The sequence below is a fragment of the Triticum aestivum genome, chromosome 1B (genome assembly GCF_018294505.1).
Source record: "Triticum aestivum cultivar Chinese Spring chromosome 1B, IWGSC CS RefSeq v2.1, whole genome shotgun sequence".
Lineage (NCBI taxonomy): Eukaryota > Viridiplantae > Streptophyta > Magnoliopsida > Poales > Poaceae > Triticum > Triticum aestivum.
In genome coordinates, this window is record NC_057795.1 from 695,650,697 (window position 1) to 695,668,134 (window position 17,438).

Sequence of the window (17,438 nt, forward strand, 5' to 3'; positions counted from 1 at the left end):
CCCTCTCCGCCCCTGCCTCCGTCACCGAGCACCTCCCCGCCACCGTCTCTCCCCTCTCTGTAAGTCCCCCACCCCTCCCCCCCACTCCTCTCTCTCTCTGCATTTTAGAGAAAAAATTAGTAGAGCAAAAGTTTGTTTATAGCAAAAAATTTAGTTTAGAGCAAAGGATGTTAAGTAGTAGATGTTAGAGCAAAAATTAGTTCAGAGCCAAAAATTTGGTTTACAACAAAAGTTAGTTAGGGCAGTAGGGTTTAATTAGGGTAGATGCTGCTTGTATAGTATATAGTGATACTAGTTGTTAATTAGGTTAGGGCAATAGTGGTACTAGTAGATGTTAATTAGATGTTTTTCAGTTAGGGCACTAGAGTTTTGCTAGGTTAATTAGGTTAGTAGTGCTGCTAGTAGTAGTGGTACAGTAGGTTAATTAGGTGAAGTTAAATGAATAACCTAAATGAATGAAATTAGTAGTTAACTGAATTTTTTTCCTTTCATCATTATAGAGCACTAAATTTAACTGAATTTTGTTCTATTAGTAGTTAAATGAATTTTCTTCTACACTTTTGTTTTTGAATTAGCTTGTGAAATTTGGACATGTGGTTGCTCGTGTATATTTGGACATGTGTTGCGGTGTCGAAGAGCGATATTTGAACACTATTTCCAGGGAATGATGCTGAGTGGCCTATGTTTTGCTGGAATGTTGATTCATTTCTGTTCCGGCAAATTTCAGGTTCTCGATTTGTCCACTTTTTAGCAAAGGTCATGCCGAAATTTTCCATGAATTTCGGCATGACTTGTACAACTAGGACATATCGAGTGCCCGGGATTTGCTGCACCAGGAAGGAGTCACATTCCTGCAAAACAATAGGCCTTTTTATGTCATTATTCATTTTATTAGGTGTAGAATTAATTGACTAGATTTAATCATAGGAAACATGGCTAGCAACGATGAATGACAGGGTTCTGGTGATTGCGACGACATCTACCGGGCGACTGACGAATTTTTTTATCCTTACCGACGATCAACCGATGTTGTTGCTGGGCCCACCAGTGGCATCGGGGACTGAGACCGACACGCAGACCGGTGCTGAGACTGAGACCGGCGCTGAGACTGAGACCGGTGCTGCCTCGGGGAGCGGAGCCGGTGTAGAACCGAAAGCAAAGAGGCAACGGCTTCCTAACAAACTCAGGACTACTAGACTGGTGGTCACGGAGGTGGACGACGGCTTTTTTGAGCCAAAGGCGCCCGAGGAAGCACGTCGATGCTACGGCAACCAAATAGGCTGCATCGTACGGACAACCGCCACCATCAACGATGAGAAACTACAGAAGATAGAAAATATGAGGAGCTCCCTCCTAAAGAAGTTTCACCAGATATTCTTGTTCCCGGGCCGGAATGAGAAGGATAATGAAGATCCAGACGAGGACCCGACAATGAAGAAGATAAACAAACACGCCATGACCAAGTTTAGCGACGCGTTGGCCGCCTGGAAAACTCGAGTGAAAGCAAGGATCATCGACAAGAAGGAACCCTACTCCGAGATTGTAAAGGATAATCCGACAATCACGGAAGATCAGTTTCAAATATTCAAGGAGGCTTGCGAGGCCGAAGATGCCAAAAAAAAGTCTAAGTACATGAAGGAGCTTCAAGAGAGGAACATTGGGAGCCACCACCTCGGAAGCCGTGGTTACGGCGGAAAGAGGTCCAAATGGGCCAAGGAGGACACGTAAGCCGCGAGTCTGGGCATCCCAGACCCCTTGGCGGATTTCACCGTCGTGCAGGAGCGTGGCGTCCTCAGGGCCCGACACTGTTGGGACCCAGTGAAGAAGGTTTACGAGACAAAACCGGTCATTACGGAGTTCATAAGACTGCTGGTAATTTTAGTTTCTGATCAATTCGACTGCACATGTTAGTCATATTTGTAAACGATCCTTGTGCCTTTTGCAGAAAGAGCAACACCGGATTGCGGCCGAAAGCGACTCGCCGTCTGAGGCATTGGCGAGGCCCAAGTGGGACACTCCATTCAACCGGGCGTTGAACATATTGAAACGACAACCGGTGGACACTCGACCGTCGTACGGACGCGTGCACGGTGTCGGAGACGGCGCCACGTGCAAGAAGTACTACCGTGAGACCACGGAGGAGAGAAAGGAAAGACGAAGGTTAACTGAAGAAAACATCGACAAGAAGGTTGAGATTGCGGTTGAGAAGAAATCATCTCAGACAGTCGCAACAGCGGTAGCTGCCGCAAAATAGGTGTTTGGAGATTTGTCTACTTCCTTGGTGACGGGCGTTTTCACTTGGACAAGGCAAAATCCAGAAAAAAATGCAAAGGACTTTCCCCTTGCTGACTTATTGGGGAGCAGCTCGACCAGCGTTGCACCCGCACCTGCTCCCACACCGGCTCCCGCACCTGCTCCCGCACCGGACGTGCTCAGTGGTGCTTCGTCTTTGGCTGAGCTCGACGCCCTCACGGTATCTGTCACACCGGCCCCCTTCAATATAAATGTATAATCTCCCGTTTTCGTTGCCTTTCGGATGTCTCACGTCGCAGACTTTTCTTTGTAGGCCGACGAAACCCTGTGCACCATATTATACACCATCGGCGACCAGAAGGTGGACGTGGGGAAGGCAATGATAATGGAGCCGAAGGAACCATTGTTCCACAGCAGGCCGATCCCCCCGAACGTCTTCGAGGTTTCCGTGGCCAGTGTCAAACCGGGCCACGAGAATTTGCCTCCTCCAATACTAGTGGGGGATGACGATGAGACACCGCCGCAGCTTGGTGATTGTTGCAATAGGTGGGTCCTGTTGTGGCCGAAGAGTCTGCTTCGTATGGAGGCGGCCGGGAGCACACCCACGAGCACGCAACCTCAGCAAGGTATGAACATCAACACCCCACCTACCCAATTAGCGTCGGGTGTCGGGTTGGGTGATAGCAGACGGGGTAAGGAGGAGGCTCCATTAGTCGCTGATGACGTCGCCATGGATGAGGATGAGGACGACGATGGCGCTAAATAGTATGTCTATACTGGCGCCTCCTCAGGGTTTGAGCGTCATGAGTCGGTGCCTGAATTGCCATCTCAACGTATTATGGACGACCTTCCGGTAGTAAAGAAGTCTAGGAAGAGAGCGAGGAAAGGCAAAAAAGATGATTCTATGATCCAGCCGCCTCAGTAGCCTAGGCTTCAGGACCATATAGATATCCCCGATGCGGATAAATGGCATATCCCCGGTCAACCAATCATACTTGCAAAAGCGCTACGGGTCAGATTCGGCGATCTAAGGAGATTTCATGACGATGTGCTGCGGGTAGAGAAAGGCCTCATCGCCTCGAAAGATCCAGGATACCCACTCTACGTGGTTAACATTCCGCGGCAAATGTCGTACGTCGATAGCTTCCCCGCGGATAAGTTCTTCCTCCGATTCGATTACATATTCGACATGTTTCACGTGAAGAAGCTGGATTTTACGTTTGTCCGCCTTTATGCCTTGCACATGAACTACATCATCGGGGTTGAGCAGATATCTCATATCTGTGTCGCTGACCCGTACTACATGCACGAGGGCTTCTTGGGAGTCTGCGTAGAGCACCGTGAATACGCAAGGGATTACATCGTCAGTTTCATGCTCGCCAATAAGGACAAGGAGGCGATTCTCATGCCTTATCATCCCGTGTAAGTCATCCGCGCTGCTATCCTTCCTTCGATTTCAATCATTCATTTGCACGGTGGAGGCTAATTAATTTGAGGTGTACTTATTTTGCGCAGCGGCGGGCGCGCCGTCCTCATCATCCTCTACCCCCGATTCTCCCACGCTCTTTACTTGGACTCCTCGAAGAACATTCACAAAAAGGATTACACCCACATCAAGGATGTTCTCGACAGTGCTATGTTTTACTACCAAGCAGGGGGTGGAGAGGTCAGGGACAAGAAGAGAAGGGACGACAGGGTCGCCTTCGGCCATAAGACCGACTTCTGCTGCATCCAGCAACCGAACGATTCTCTTAATGATGGATTCTATGTCCTACACCACATGCTGGAGTACAGACGGGATCACCAGAACCTTCGCATGTCACCTAGATCCGGTGATTCCCATATTCTGCAATGGGTAAAGAACATAGGAGATATTGAGGATCATCGACTTCGAGCCGAGTTCTATCACATCCAGCGCGAACTTGCCCAAATCTTCATGAAGGAGGTCGTCGGAAAAACAGGGATGTTCTACGAAAAAGGACAAATGTCGCGGTTAGACGTCCGAACACGGGTAGCCGCTTAGCGTCTCGACCTGAAGCCTTTCACTAGGCTCGGGGACTATCTCCCTAACTTGGATGGATGGAACGACATGTTGGAGTGATTGTCGATATATGACAATGTGTCCGTTTAGTCCATACTTTCTGTATGACAAAACTTTGAGTTATGCACAGTGAAACTTTATTTGTGATGTAATTAAACCGTCCTCCTCCTCGACTAGCGAAAATCACTCTAGTTAGGGCATTTCGGGGTACGATGAACTTTGTTATTTATGCTTATGATATGTTGTTTCTATTTTTGCCAAGTCTGTCTCTTTCTGTTGCTCAACTATATATGTTGCATATCATCGACTCATGTGACGATGCAGGTGCATAGATCATCGATGGTGAATAAGTGCTACGCCAGGAGTATATATACGACAAGTGGCCGGAGTGTCAGGCCCAGGTGTACCGGTTTCCGGTTCCCGAGCGACATGCAGTAGTTAGTTTAGGTTCACACTAATGCGAGAGAGGGATACAAACTCATGTACTCAAAGTGATAGCTCTTCTCGCGTATATCATTGTTTAGATGGATGACGATGTATTTGCAAGTAATCGAGACTTGTATCGCTATTTTCGAGATGATGACGAGAGACCAACTTTGTTGTGTTGGATGATGATTATGATGATGACATGATTTGATGAGACTAATTGTATGTATATGCTATGATTACATTTGTATGTGTATGATATGCTAAAGATTATTGTATAAAGCCTATTCAAATAAAAAACAAATACAAAACAAATATGCAGGGATAGAAACTAATAAAACTAGTAGTAGCGAGGGGGGAAAATTTAGCAGTAGCGCCGCCTTACCAGTAGCGCTTCCCAGTAAACAGCGCTGCAGATAATATCAGCAGCGCCCTTTTCTAAAGAGCGCTACAGCTATGCATGTATAGCAGTAGCGTGGGACAACAGGCGCTACTGCTATACGTTAGCTGTAGCGCCTTATTAGTAGCGCCGGTCCCCGCGCTAGTGAGAGGTCCAAAACCCGCGCTGCTGCTAGGCTTTTCCCTAGTAGTGTTACCATGTTATCTTTTACTACTTTGATTAAATCATGTCACTGTTCAGGCAAATTAATCATAACACAATGATTCAACTTCGAGATGGTGTTAGTTAATAATCAGGTGTGTTCGCTTAGGTAAGTAGGGTTAAATCTTGCCTTGTGCACTTTCTTCCAAAACTCTTGAATGGAAGTGAGGATTGGATTATCTAATACAACACTTATTGTCAAAGTATGATGGTGGAGAACGGATTCACTCTTTACATTTGTATCCTCTTACTGCAAGTTTACATTGACTTATTTTTTCACATGCTTGTCAAAATTTAGATTGCCAACAGTTAATAAATCTATAAAGTACAACCTGGTAATACTATCATCATCAATATTTGTTGTTCCCTATGTCCCATGTGCATCACCATGAAGAATCTCTTGGGAATATGAGTTTGTTATAGATAAAAACAGTCTTTGATTGTAAATCTTCACAATATTTTTTTTCTTTTAGAACATCTTGTGTATATTTTAAAGATTTCAAAAGGAAGACATTTCAGGTGGTTATCATCTATTACCTGTAGTTGTGTACATCCATGCAAGGGCCTCGTGAAGTTATGCACATACCTTAACTGTTTTACGTTCCTCATGACAGATCTTTCCCAAGCCTAGATATTCTCGCTGAGAGCTCCTTGATGGAATCACTAAGATGGACTTACAAGACAGGCATGGATAAAACCATGAGGTCCTCAAATGGACAGATTGCTCTGGTAAATTGTTCTGCTTGCTTAACTTGATGTTCAACTTTGGACTGTTCACTAAATTTTAGCACCACATTGTATCTTAACATTATTTTGGATTATGAAGTTTGCTTGGCTATGCAAAATTAGGCAGTGAGCCCTGTTCATCAGTTGAAAAGCTAGGGGTGTGCCGCAGTTGCAATGTCCAGAATAGACTGTTAGCCTAAAATATCTAAATGAACTGTTTTTCATTAGTTGCAGCCCACTTAATAGGACTACTTGGTTAGATCTACAATTAATTGTATTGGCTATGAGATTTTTATAAGCTGGCACTATCTCCACTGGTGTTCTTTATCTGGAATTTGATGGTATACCTAAACCAAAAGATGATACTAATCTAATAGCTATTACACTTTTAGAGAAGAGAAAGATGCAGAAATTGTCATACCTAGAGGAACTCGCCTTCTTGATGTGGTCCTTGCTTACACAACGTACTCCTCGGGAAATTCTCCTCCAGGTCTGGGCGAAGGGAGAGTAAGGAGGGGGAGGAGGGATGGCAGAGTAGGTTAACATATATAGTATGCCATGCGGAGGACAGCTGGTTAGGAGATCATGGCTTATTCCAGTTATACCATATATATTTCTGTATGGCGCAGATCTGTTTCCTTTTCTATCAAATGCACACCTATTAATAAATTAGAAAAGATGTCAGAAATCAGAACTTACTAAAGAATTAAATTACTGTATTCATTAAATAAATAACTTATCATTGATTGAATGCCACTTTTCCCTTTTCTTTTTTTTTGAGAATTTTTTCATTCATATCACGAATCAGTACAAAGAAGTTGACCCTTACAAGCACACTGAAACGTAAACACAAAGGACCATGAACACCTAGAGTACCCTAAGACAACCATAACACAAGAAGATCTCCGGAGCCCTGTGTCATCATCCCTGAATCTAGAGAGAAGACCCCTGCAGCAGAAGGATCTGCAACTACTCGCAAGGAGGTCATCATCTTCGACCACGGTACAATTGCGGCCGGGCCAGCACCGCGGCCGGGCCATCCGCACGGACCAAGCAGGATCTCCCACCAGCATCAGCACAGAGGAAGGAGAAGAACATCAACAACAAATCATACCAACAAGGAAGAAGAAGGGTCTTCGTCTCCCTGAATCCATCGCCCATCTGAGGACCCAAACGGCCAGTGCCGATGGACCTCCAGCCACCAACGCCCGCGACCTCGACAAGACCCGGGGATCCCCAACTCCGCTGGCTCCTAGACGAAAGCAAAAGCCTCGCCTGACCGCGAACGGAGCCCGGAGAAACTTATTCCGACGCGACACCACCGCAACGGCCTCAGCATCGTCTCCCTCAACCCTAACCCTACCACACACCCACCTAGCGAATAGACCCGAGGTTCCCCCTCCCTCTCGCCGCCGAAGCAGCTGACGGAGAGAGAGGGAACCGGAGGCGTCACCGGCGGCGTGCAAGGGCCTCGTCGCCTCCTGATCGCCTCGTGCGATCCGATCCAACTTTTACGAGAGTGGTTGCTGGGAAAGGAAAATGATGTAGCCTGATTTCCTCACTTTTCCCTTTTCTGACTATATAATCTCTGCATTATCGGAGCATGATTCACGCAGGGTTATACCTGGAAGCGTCGCATAATTATCGTCTGCATTTCGAGCTACCGTTATGATCCTTGCATTGTATTCTTCAACATTTGTCCCGTTAGTAAGGCCTGCAACACATTACGTATAGAGCTTGTCACTGGTAGAAATGCAAGGATCGCATGTGTAGCAATTTATGAAAGCGTGCATCATACCTGTAGTTAAGTCATCTTCTGGTTTACATTCACTTGCCTGGCTTTTTGAATTCCCCATACTATCCTATGGAATGAAAGCTCCCTGAAACAGCGGGGGTGGGGTGCTCAAGCTAACTACTTCTTGATTATGTGGAAAATATCATTGACATACAAAAAAGTCAATTGTCTAAAATAAATGGCAATATTTAATTGCAGAAGTAAAGGCTGATAATACTCAAACATGAGGATAATTTTAGAAGTACTCAGTTGGTTTTACTAAGTATATCAATGGTAGTCTCCTAAAGGAAGACATTTTACTGTTACCATATTGCTCTTAGTTTCCTAAAGGCACAGTACTGTTATATGTTGAATTTGACAATGTATAAATTTTGATTTGTAGGTAGAGCAGATCTCTCAGAGCTGCTTACAGATATGGATGACTGAATTGCAGAAGCAAGAGATCTTGCTCTAAGCAGAAAGGACATTCTAGAAAAGGTGGGAAAATGGACATCAGCAACTAAAGAGGAGGGTTGGCTCGGTGAATATGAGGGGGAAAATGATTTTTTTCTTATCTTTAAATGCTTTATAGTCAAAGTATTATATTGTTGCATCTGCCATAGACCATTTATATGGTTTCAATTTCAGGATCAAAATCGCTATAATGCCGGTCGAGGAGCTCACATAAATCTCAAGCGTGCGGAGAAGGCAAGGGTATTGGTCAGCAAAATTCCATGTATGCCTCCATACTTTTGTATGTGTTTCTACTGGAAGTTTCTATTGTTTGGTTGAGCCTTCACGTGATTATCATTTTGGATTGCTTGGACAATAGCTGTGAGTATGTTGAATTTTACCCGCTGCTTAATTTGTTCTAGATGAGTACTATCATTGGACATAACTGAATCTTTATTTAAAATATTCAACAATGTGAAATCTTCTGGAAACATGCTTACGGGTCATTTGATGCACCTGTTAGTCAGATACACCTGACACTCATTCCCACCTGTTTTCTGAACTTCAATATTGTTTTACCATGTAGCCCTGCTGGAGATTTTGACTACTAAAGTTAAAGCGTGGGAAAAGGAGAAGGGCATGTCATTTATGTATGATAAGGCAACTTCAGTTACCAAATGCTCTTTCCAAACGAATATGTTTCAATTTGCCAATCTCATCTTAATTATGTCTACACTCAACTATGGCTTACAATGTTTTCTTTCATGATCCTAGACTATCCTGCCTAGCACGTTCATGTATAGAGTAACCTACAGGCAAGTCGATGGTTCAGCCCTATTCTCCTATTTGCTATTCAGCACCACTTCACTTTGGACAGCTTATTCATTATCAACATGATCATTTCATAACAGCTGGTTACTACCAACTGTGCTCAGAAAGATGCAAGGAGTAATTTCAAATGTGGGCTATTGAGGCTAGACTCTATAAAAAGTAACGACCATTTGTGTTAAATTTTTGTACTGTATAAGCTGGATCATGTGTTGTTTACCTATATTCCGCAATCAACGACTGCCGATCCTGGTGTAGTTTCGGCACCGGATCGTGTACGCGATCAGTGGCGGCGCCTTGTGTAGTTTCGGCACCGGATCCTGTACGCGATCAGCGGCGGCGCCTGGAAGCGATAGGCGCCGGATCCGGACGCGGGTCCTGAATCCTCAACAAGAACAGCGCCGCATCCGGGGATCGCCGTCGGACTCCAGATGGGGATCGTCTTTGAACTGGGAGAGCGGCGGTGAAGGGATGTATCGGCGGCGAAGGGGACGTCAGCGGCGTCGACGTACGGACGGAGAACGGCGGCGAGCATCTCGTGCGTGCGACTGATTCTAGGTCAGGAGGAATCGCTCGTACGTGCGACCAATTCCACCCGGTTTTTTTCGTAGGTTTATTTTCGTAGATTTTTTTCTAAGCGTTTTGTTCTCGATCGACCATGTGGGAGGTGGGAATCGATCACTGTAGGAACCTCACATGGGCATCGTTTTTTTTGGTTCAGCGCTGGAACCAGGGTGGATTGCTGGTACGTGGGAGGTGGGAATGAGGACGAAAAAAACCCGGCTATGGTGGGACGAAATTTAACCGTGGAAGCGAGACTACCAACTGCTTCATTAGGAGTAGACATGAAACAAGCCCACCCCTAATAAGTGTATACCTCAATCAGTGCTAGAAGTTATGAAGAAGGTTGGAAAATAGGATGTTGTTTTTGATGGCCATAGGAATTATAGAGATATCAGTAGAAAATGTATGTGTGAATAAACCAACCTTGGGGTCTTTAATCAAATAGGAAATACGGGGCAAAGACCATTCGCCCCTTACCATGTTATCTTTTACTACTTTGATTAAATCATGTCACTGTTTAGGTAAATTAATCATAACACAATGATTCAACTTCGAGGTGGTGTTAGTTAATAATCAGGTGTGTTCACTTAGGTAAGTAGGGTTAAATCTTGCCTTGTGCACTTTCTTCCAAAACTCTTGAATGGAAGTGAGGATTGGATTTTGCGCTTCATGCCAACCCACCCAATGGACCATTTACTGTCAATATTGAGCAAGTAGCCTGAAACAACGACCGTAAAATATTTGTTCTCTTTCTATGCTACGTGATACTGGTTTTTATGTGAAAGTGCTAGAATCTCATTATTCTATAATTGTCATGATATATAGACGTACATGGAGCATCGATATTTTGTCCAGAAACCCCATTAAACATTGATTTTATGGAATCCGCCACCTAAACCTTTGAATGCACCCAGGAATTCGAACAAGTATTTAGTTTTAGATCATCTAAATTTCACTGTCACTTGTTCTTCCCTTAAGACGAACGGGCGCAACAACGTGCGCTTTTATGTTCTAGTTACTCTAGTAAAAAAAAGAGACTCGGCTGGGTGGCTCTTGGGCCTTGAAACCCGGATGGAGGGAGCTGTATTCTGTCTGTATTCTAAACATAAACATATGGCCGGGGTTTGTTTTGCACACATAGCAGAGAGCTCCTGCAGCACCCGTTCGTGCTCCTGTTACCTGCAGCGCCCCGCCCTGGGCCGGCCCATGAAACGGGAATCCAGGCGAATGCGAAAGCTCGAAAAAAAAACGCGATTTTTTTGTCTATATGCAGGTTTCGAACTCACAACGTCGAGTTCGCGTACAGGTACCACCAACCATACGAGCTACTTCCTGTCTATGATTAGCAACAAAGGCAGATGCGTAATAACAATGCTGGAGGGCACCGCTCAATTTTTTTGAATAAAGAATACATCAATTTGAAAAGGCATCCATATAATTCATGAACTGAAAGGATAAGTTCACAAAAATTGAAAAAGTTCATCAGATTTGAAAAAAGTTCATTAAATTTGAAAATAATTCATGAATTTGAAAAAAGTTCATCGAATTTGAAGAAAGTTCATAGAATTTGAAAAAAGTTCATAGAATTTTTTTAAAAAAGTTCATTGAATTTCATAAAAAGTTCATCGAATTTGAAAAAGTTCAACAAAATTCAAAAAAATTCATCAAATTTGAAAAAGTTCATCAAAATTCAAAAAAGTTCATCGAATTTGAAGAAAAGTTCAACAATTTATAAAAAAGTTCATTGATTTTCAAAAAAGTTAACAAATTTAAAGGAAAACTTCAGAAATTTTAAAAAGCACGCAATAAATAAAATTAAAAAAATAAGAAAAAGGGAAAAAGAATAAACCGAGCTGAAGAACGAAATAAAAAGAGAAAAATTATCTACCTGTACACTCTTGATTGAATAAACCGAGCTGAAGAACGAAATAAAAAGAGAAAAATTATAAACCGAGTTGCGAGTTCGATTCTCCACCCTGCGCTCTTTTTTTACCTTCGAAGAACAAGAAAATCAAGAAGGAAAAAATAGAATGGGCCGGCCCAGTTTGGACTGCTGTAGGCGCCCGTTTGCAAATTGCACTGTAACGGGCGCCTGAACCGCCAAATAGGAAATGCCCACATAGCAAGGGTTGGAGGAAAAAAACAATTAAGATAATCTAGCCAACAAGCTTGTCGTCTATCTATAATTCTATATTAGGTAGGGAGAACAAGTCGATGGATTCATGGCCACAACTATTATTTTAATTGTTATGTGGCCACAACTAAATTAGGTAGCTCCTTCTCAACTGCCTGCGCTGAAATTGGCCGAGCTACTAAAAATAGGCGTCCAAAAGCAAGGAAGCATGCATGCGGTGCTATCTATCTATCTATCTATTTGGTGTATGTGTATGCCTATATAAGAAGGGGAACACCAGCTAGCTAATCTGCTCTCTCGCTGCAAGTGCGCACACACCCACCCACCTGACCAAATATATCCATCATATAACAATAGAGAGGGAGAGAAAGATCATCCATTCGTCGACTACCATGGCCATTTCTCTGCTGCCTTACACCGCCTCGGCTCTGCTTGCCATCGTCATCGCCGTCGCCATCGCTGTCGCCCCTGCAGTTGTTCGATCGGACCAAGAGCCTGGGCCCAGCATTGAAGCCATCAACGCCACATGCGCGACTGCTACGTACAAATTTGAGTGCACCCATCTGCTACTAAACAACCTGGATGTCAGGACACCTCAAGTGAAGGACGTGATCGCAATGTCAGTCCAAGTCGTCGCCAAGAAGGCGGCGGAGGCGGCCGCATTCGCCAAGGCCATCAAGAAACCCTCCAAGTGCGTCACCGACTGCCTCGACGACCTCGCCATACTATCCAAGCACATCAAGACGCTCCCGGCGACGCTCGAAACCGCCAACGACGCGGGCTTCTTTGAGCAATTTGACACAAAGAAAAAATGTCACGGAGATTGTTGCTCGGACAACTTCTCGGGCGAGGAATGCAACGCAAAGAGCCAAATCGGTGGGGTGTTTGGCGCTCTCCGTGTCACTGATGACCTGTTGATGAGGAGGGCGTATTTTAGGAAGCAGCAGCTTGACAACAAAACAACATCACCTAACTCTAACTGAAGAGGACAGCCGGTGTGATTTGCTCTTACATTGATATCGCATGCGTATGAATAATGGTCCAATGGAATTGGGAGCGGAGTAAGAAGCTCATGTTGCCTTTATGCATGTAATAATCATGCCTGCCTGCATGGCCCGCTAGCTGTTGGTCCAATGCCTGGCTGCCTGCCTGAACTGGCGTCAATTTCCAGTTTGTTTTTGTAATATATAATAACTCTTCTGTATTGTGCATTACATTTGCTGCCATAACCTCCCCCCCCCCGTCATACGCTGTCGGTCACTTCAAGGCTGACCGCGAGGAAGCACCGAAGCAGAAGGCGCTCATTGCCCAGCAAGGAGATGATGGTGACATGATGTTGATGTGTAAACTGGTGGACGAGGAGGATCCAAATTCTCAAGCGTTGACTAAAGAAAATCAAGAAGGAAAAAAATAGAATGGGCCGGCCTAGTTTGGACTGCTGCAGGCGCCCGTTTGCAAATTGCAGTGTAACGGGCGCCTGCAGCGCCAAATAGGAAATGCCCACATAGCAAGGGTTGGAGGAAAAAAACAATTAAGATAATCTAGCCAGCAAGCTTGTCGTCTATCTATAATTCTATATTAGGTAGGGAGAACAAGTCGATGGATTCATGGCCACAACTATTATTTTGATTGTTATGTGGCCACAACTAAATTAGGTAGCTCCTTCTCAACTGCCTGCGCTGAAATTGGCCAAGCTACTAAAAATAGGCGTCCAAAAGCAAGGAAGCATGCATGCGGTGCTATCTATCTATGTATCTGGTGTATGTGTATGCCTATATAAGAAGGGGAACACCAGCTAGCTAATCTGCTCTCTCGCTGCAAGTGCGCACACACCCACCCACCTGACCAAATATATCCATCATATAACAATAGAGAGGGAGAGAAAGATCATCCATTCATCGACTACCATGGCCATTTCTCTGCTGCCTTACACCGCCTCGGCTCTGCTTGCCATCGTCATCGCCGTCGCCATCGCTGTCGCCCCTACAGTTGTTCGATCGGACCAAGAGCCTGGGCCCAGCATTGAAGCCATCAACGCCACATGCGCGACTGCTACGTACAAATTTGAGTGCACCCATCTGCTACTAAACAACCTGGATGTCAGGACGCCTCAAGTGAAGGACGTGATCGCAATGTCAGTCCAAGTCGTCGCCAAGAAGGCGGCGGAGGCGGCCGCATTCGCCAAGGCCATCAAGAAACCCTCCAAGTGCGTCACCGACTGCCTCGACGACCTCGCCGTACTATCCAAGCACATCAAGACGCTCCCGGCGACGCTCGAAACCGCGAACGACGCGGGCTTCTTTGAGCAATTTGACACAAAGAGAAAATGTTACGGAGATTGTTGCTCGGACAACTCCTCGATCGAGGAATGCAACGCACAGAGCCAAATCGGTGGGGTGTTTGGCGCTCTTCGTGTAACTGATGACCTGTTGACGAGGAGGGCGTATTTTAGGAAGCAGCAGCTTGACAACAAAACAACATCACCTAACTCTAACTGAAGAGGACAGCCGGTGTGATTTGCTCTTACATTGATATCGCATGCGTATGAATAATGGTCCAATGGAATTGGGAGCGGAGTAGGAAGCTCATGTTGCCTTTATGCATGTAATAATCATGCCTGCCTGCATGGCCTGCTAGCTGTTGGTCCAATGCCTGGCTGCCTGCCTGAACTGGCGTCAATTTCCAGTTTGTTTTTGTAATATATAATAACTCTTCTGTATTGTGCATTACATTTGCTGCCATAACCTCTCTCCCCCCCCGTCATACGCTGTCGGTCACTTCAAGGCTGACCGCGAGGAAGCACCGAAGCAGAAGGCGCTCATTGCCCAGCAAGGAGATGATGGTGACATGATGTTGATGTGTAAACTGGTGGACGAGGAGGATCCAAATTCTCAAGCGTTGACTAAAGAAATTGTCGAGCTTGCGGAAGAAAAAGTTTTCCAGCATGATCGTGATTCGGAAACCTGTGTCGGTGCGCACGCGTCGTGCTAGCTCGAGTTTCTTTCTTCCTAAGTTTTCATTAAGGTTCTCGATGGCTCCCGCTCCCGCTCCCCCCTCCTCCATCTCACCGGAGGAGGGCCAACAACCAGCCACCAAAAAACCTCCGGCCACCTTCTCGCCGGAGCCAACACTAGCCACCAGTCCTCTAGACGAGCTCCTCCCCACAGTAGCTCATCCACCATCGTCATTCTTTGACCCGCCTTAAGTGAAAGCCGGGCAGGTTGCGCTCCGCTGCTTCCTGGGCTGTGGCAATGCCATGGGCTTGGAGTTCGAGGATGATGCCTCATACTACCTCCGCCTCGACATCACCACCCTCGCCGTCCACCTCGCCTCGCCGCTCTACATCATATTCCACTACTCCAACTGCCTCCTTGATGCCACTATCGTCGCCGCCCTGCTTCAGGCTGTCCTTGGCGGTGCTGCCGCTGATTTCTTCGTTGCCCAATGCTCTCCCCTCGTTTATCGCTTCCATGTTGCTTCTGCGCGTATAGCAGAGATCATCCTCGCACAATCCACACTCTGCTTCTGCGTATACTCCTTCTCTTTTGTGAGAACCCTACCTCCGATCCCACCTTCTCCTCCCCACATTGCCACATGCATGCCGTTGGCTCACCTGCTCCAAATTCCAGAGGATCTGGGTCTCCACTTTGAAAGCGTAGGATGGGCACAATGTCGCTCGCTCGTCTCCCAGCGTCCACCAAACCAACCGCATGGATGCCGCATGTATGCGCGCGTCATAAAGTTCCCTTTCACCCTTGATGCCACCACGATGGGTCTCATCCTAGCTTGCCTATTCGGCGGCATCCACCACCAATTCAACGTCACGGACGACGGAGATTCCTGCTTCTCTTTCACTGTGGCCTCGACTGGCGTTGCCGCGCTCATCGCTTCTATGGGTGACTTTCACAAGCTGGGCATCCTACTCCGCTTCCCTTGGCGTGCACCTACGGGGCGTGCTTCATGCTCACCATCGGGGTCGGCCTCGCCGTCGTCTATCGGGCCTACGTCTTCCTCGCCGACGGCAGTCGATCCTGCTCTGCTGCCACCTGCGTCCACAACTATTGTTCTCTCTAAGGAGCGTCATCAACGGCCTGGTATAAGCTTTTTCTACCGTATGCTTAATGTTATCCGCTCCTGCCAGCTTACACCACATGCAAATTACACCCAACACACGCATTTGTTTTGGGTCACCTTCCTACCAATTAATGTTAGGCCTAATATAATGAACTATTAGTAGAATCTGCCCTAAACCACTGCTTTTCGGTCAAACAAGATTTTCTAGCAGTCAAAGTTCATGATCATGTGTACAAGTCTGGCGTCCTCTCCCGATCAATTAAAATTTAAATCCTCAATCTGGGGTCCATAGGTTTTGAAGGGTTTCGGATCTTCCTCTTTGACCAGCTCGAACAAGCCATTGCTCACTGCAGTCGTTTTTTCCATCATTACACTAAGTTTGCTTACCCTACATTGCCCCCTCGATCAGACTCCATTCTTGGCCCCTTTGAGCGTCGGCATCTCCAGACCCGCACGACACTACAGCCCACCTCGGTCGCACGCTTGCACCATGTTCGCCCTGCCGCGCATGCACCGCTGGCCCACCCCATGCATCATGATGGCGGTGCGGCGCCCCCTGCCCCACCAAATCTATCAAAAGATCCGTACGCTGCTCCTGGCTCGGCGCATGTGGATCGAGCTGGCGCGAGTCCCCAGAACCTACTCTCTGTCTCTTTGTCCGTGCCAATTTTGGACGAGCTGATTGCCCGACCCGCGTCTAATCCGGGCATGTCTGCGCCGCCCCCTGTCACCCCACGCGCGCCCCCGATGAACGTATCTGCAGCGAATCTCGCCTTGGGAACCGAAGAACCGACGAGTCCGCACGCCTGCCCGTCGCCACAGACCCCTCCCGCTACCCATGACCAGCATCTAGACCTCATGATCAAGCCTAATCCCTCTGCCAAGCCTACGCCGGCCGCTTGGTCACCACGCCCCTGCCCGCCGCCCCCTCACTCCCTGTCACACACAATGGGCCCAGCCGCCCTGACGGCGGATATGTCACCCGTGCAGTCCAACCACAAACCGACGAGCTCGTACAAAGATGCCCTTGTCTCCTCCCCCCTCGATCACAGCCACCCGCACACTCTCCCCCCTCCCTATATAACCCCTCGCCGTCTCCCCACTCCGCATCGGTGCTCTCACACTTCTCCTCCAACACAAAGAAAGCAGCGCTGCTTTCGCTGCCTAGCTCTAGATCACCTCGTTGAAGATTGCCGTGACCCAGTCCGCTGTGCCCGCTGCTGGAGGAACGGCCACCGTAGCCGTGACTGCAGGTACAGGCGCATGTGGCCCATCTTCCCTCCCCTTCCCGACGCTTTCCATTCTCAACCTAATCTAGCTTTTTGCACTCGCAGCATGGACTCCGCCGGCTCCTTGTCGACGGCGGCTCGCGCATCCCACACACTCATGATCAGTGACGTCCCCATCATCCTCTCCGAACCTTTCCCCGCTCTCTGCGTCCCCTCACCTTTCATTCTCCATGGCACTCCGATCGGCTCCGCCCCTCTAGCTCCGCCACCTCCCTCCCTACCACAATCCTCTACACCTCCACCCACGCCTACCTCACTCCCACCAGCTTTCAACC

The 17,438-nt window shown here is 46.9% G+C and overlaps 2 protein-coding genes and 1 pseudogene across 2 annotated transcripts; all 3 read left to right on the forward strand.

The window, feature by feature from the left end:
* Nucleotides 1-12,094: 12,094 nt before the first annotated feature.
* LOC123101966 (uncharacterized) lies at nucleotides 12,095-13,014 on the forward strand. Its single transcript, XM_044523215.1, has one exon. It carries the CDS (start codon nucleotides 12,193-12,195, stop codon nucleotides 12,781-12,783), a length of 591 nt encoding a protein of 196 aa, XP_044379150.1. The 5' UTR covers nucleotides 12,095-12,192; the 3' UTR covers nucleotides 12,784-13,014.
* Nucleotides 13,015-13,583: 569 nt separating this feature from the next.
* LOC123101975 (uncharacterized) lies at nucleotides 13,584-14,519 on the forward strand. Its single transcript, XM_044523227.1, has one exon. The coding sequence runs from the start codon at nucleotides 13,708-13,710 to the stop codon at nucleotides 14,296-14,298; it is 591 nt and encodes a 196-aa protein (XP_044379162.1). The 5' UTR covers nucleotides 13,584-13,707; the 3' UTR covers nucleotides 14,299-14,519.
* Nucleotides 14,520-14,831: 312 nt separating this feature from the next.
* On the forward strand, nucleotides 14,832-16,034 carry LOC123082880 (uncharacterized; annotated as a pseudogene).
* Nucleotides 16,035-17,438: the final 1,404 nt, after the last annotated feature.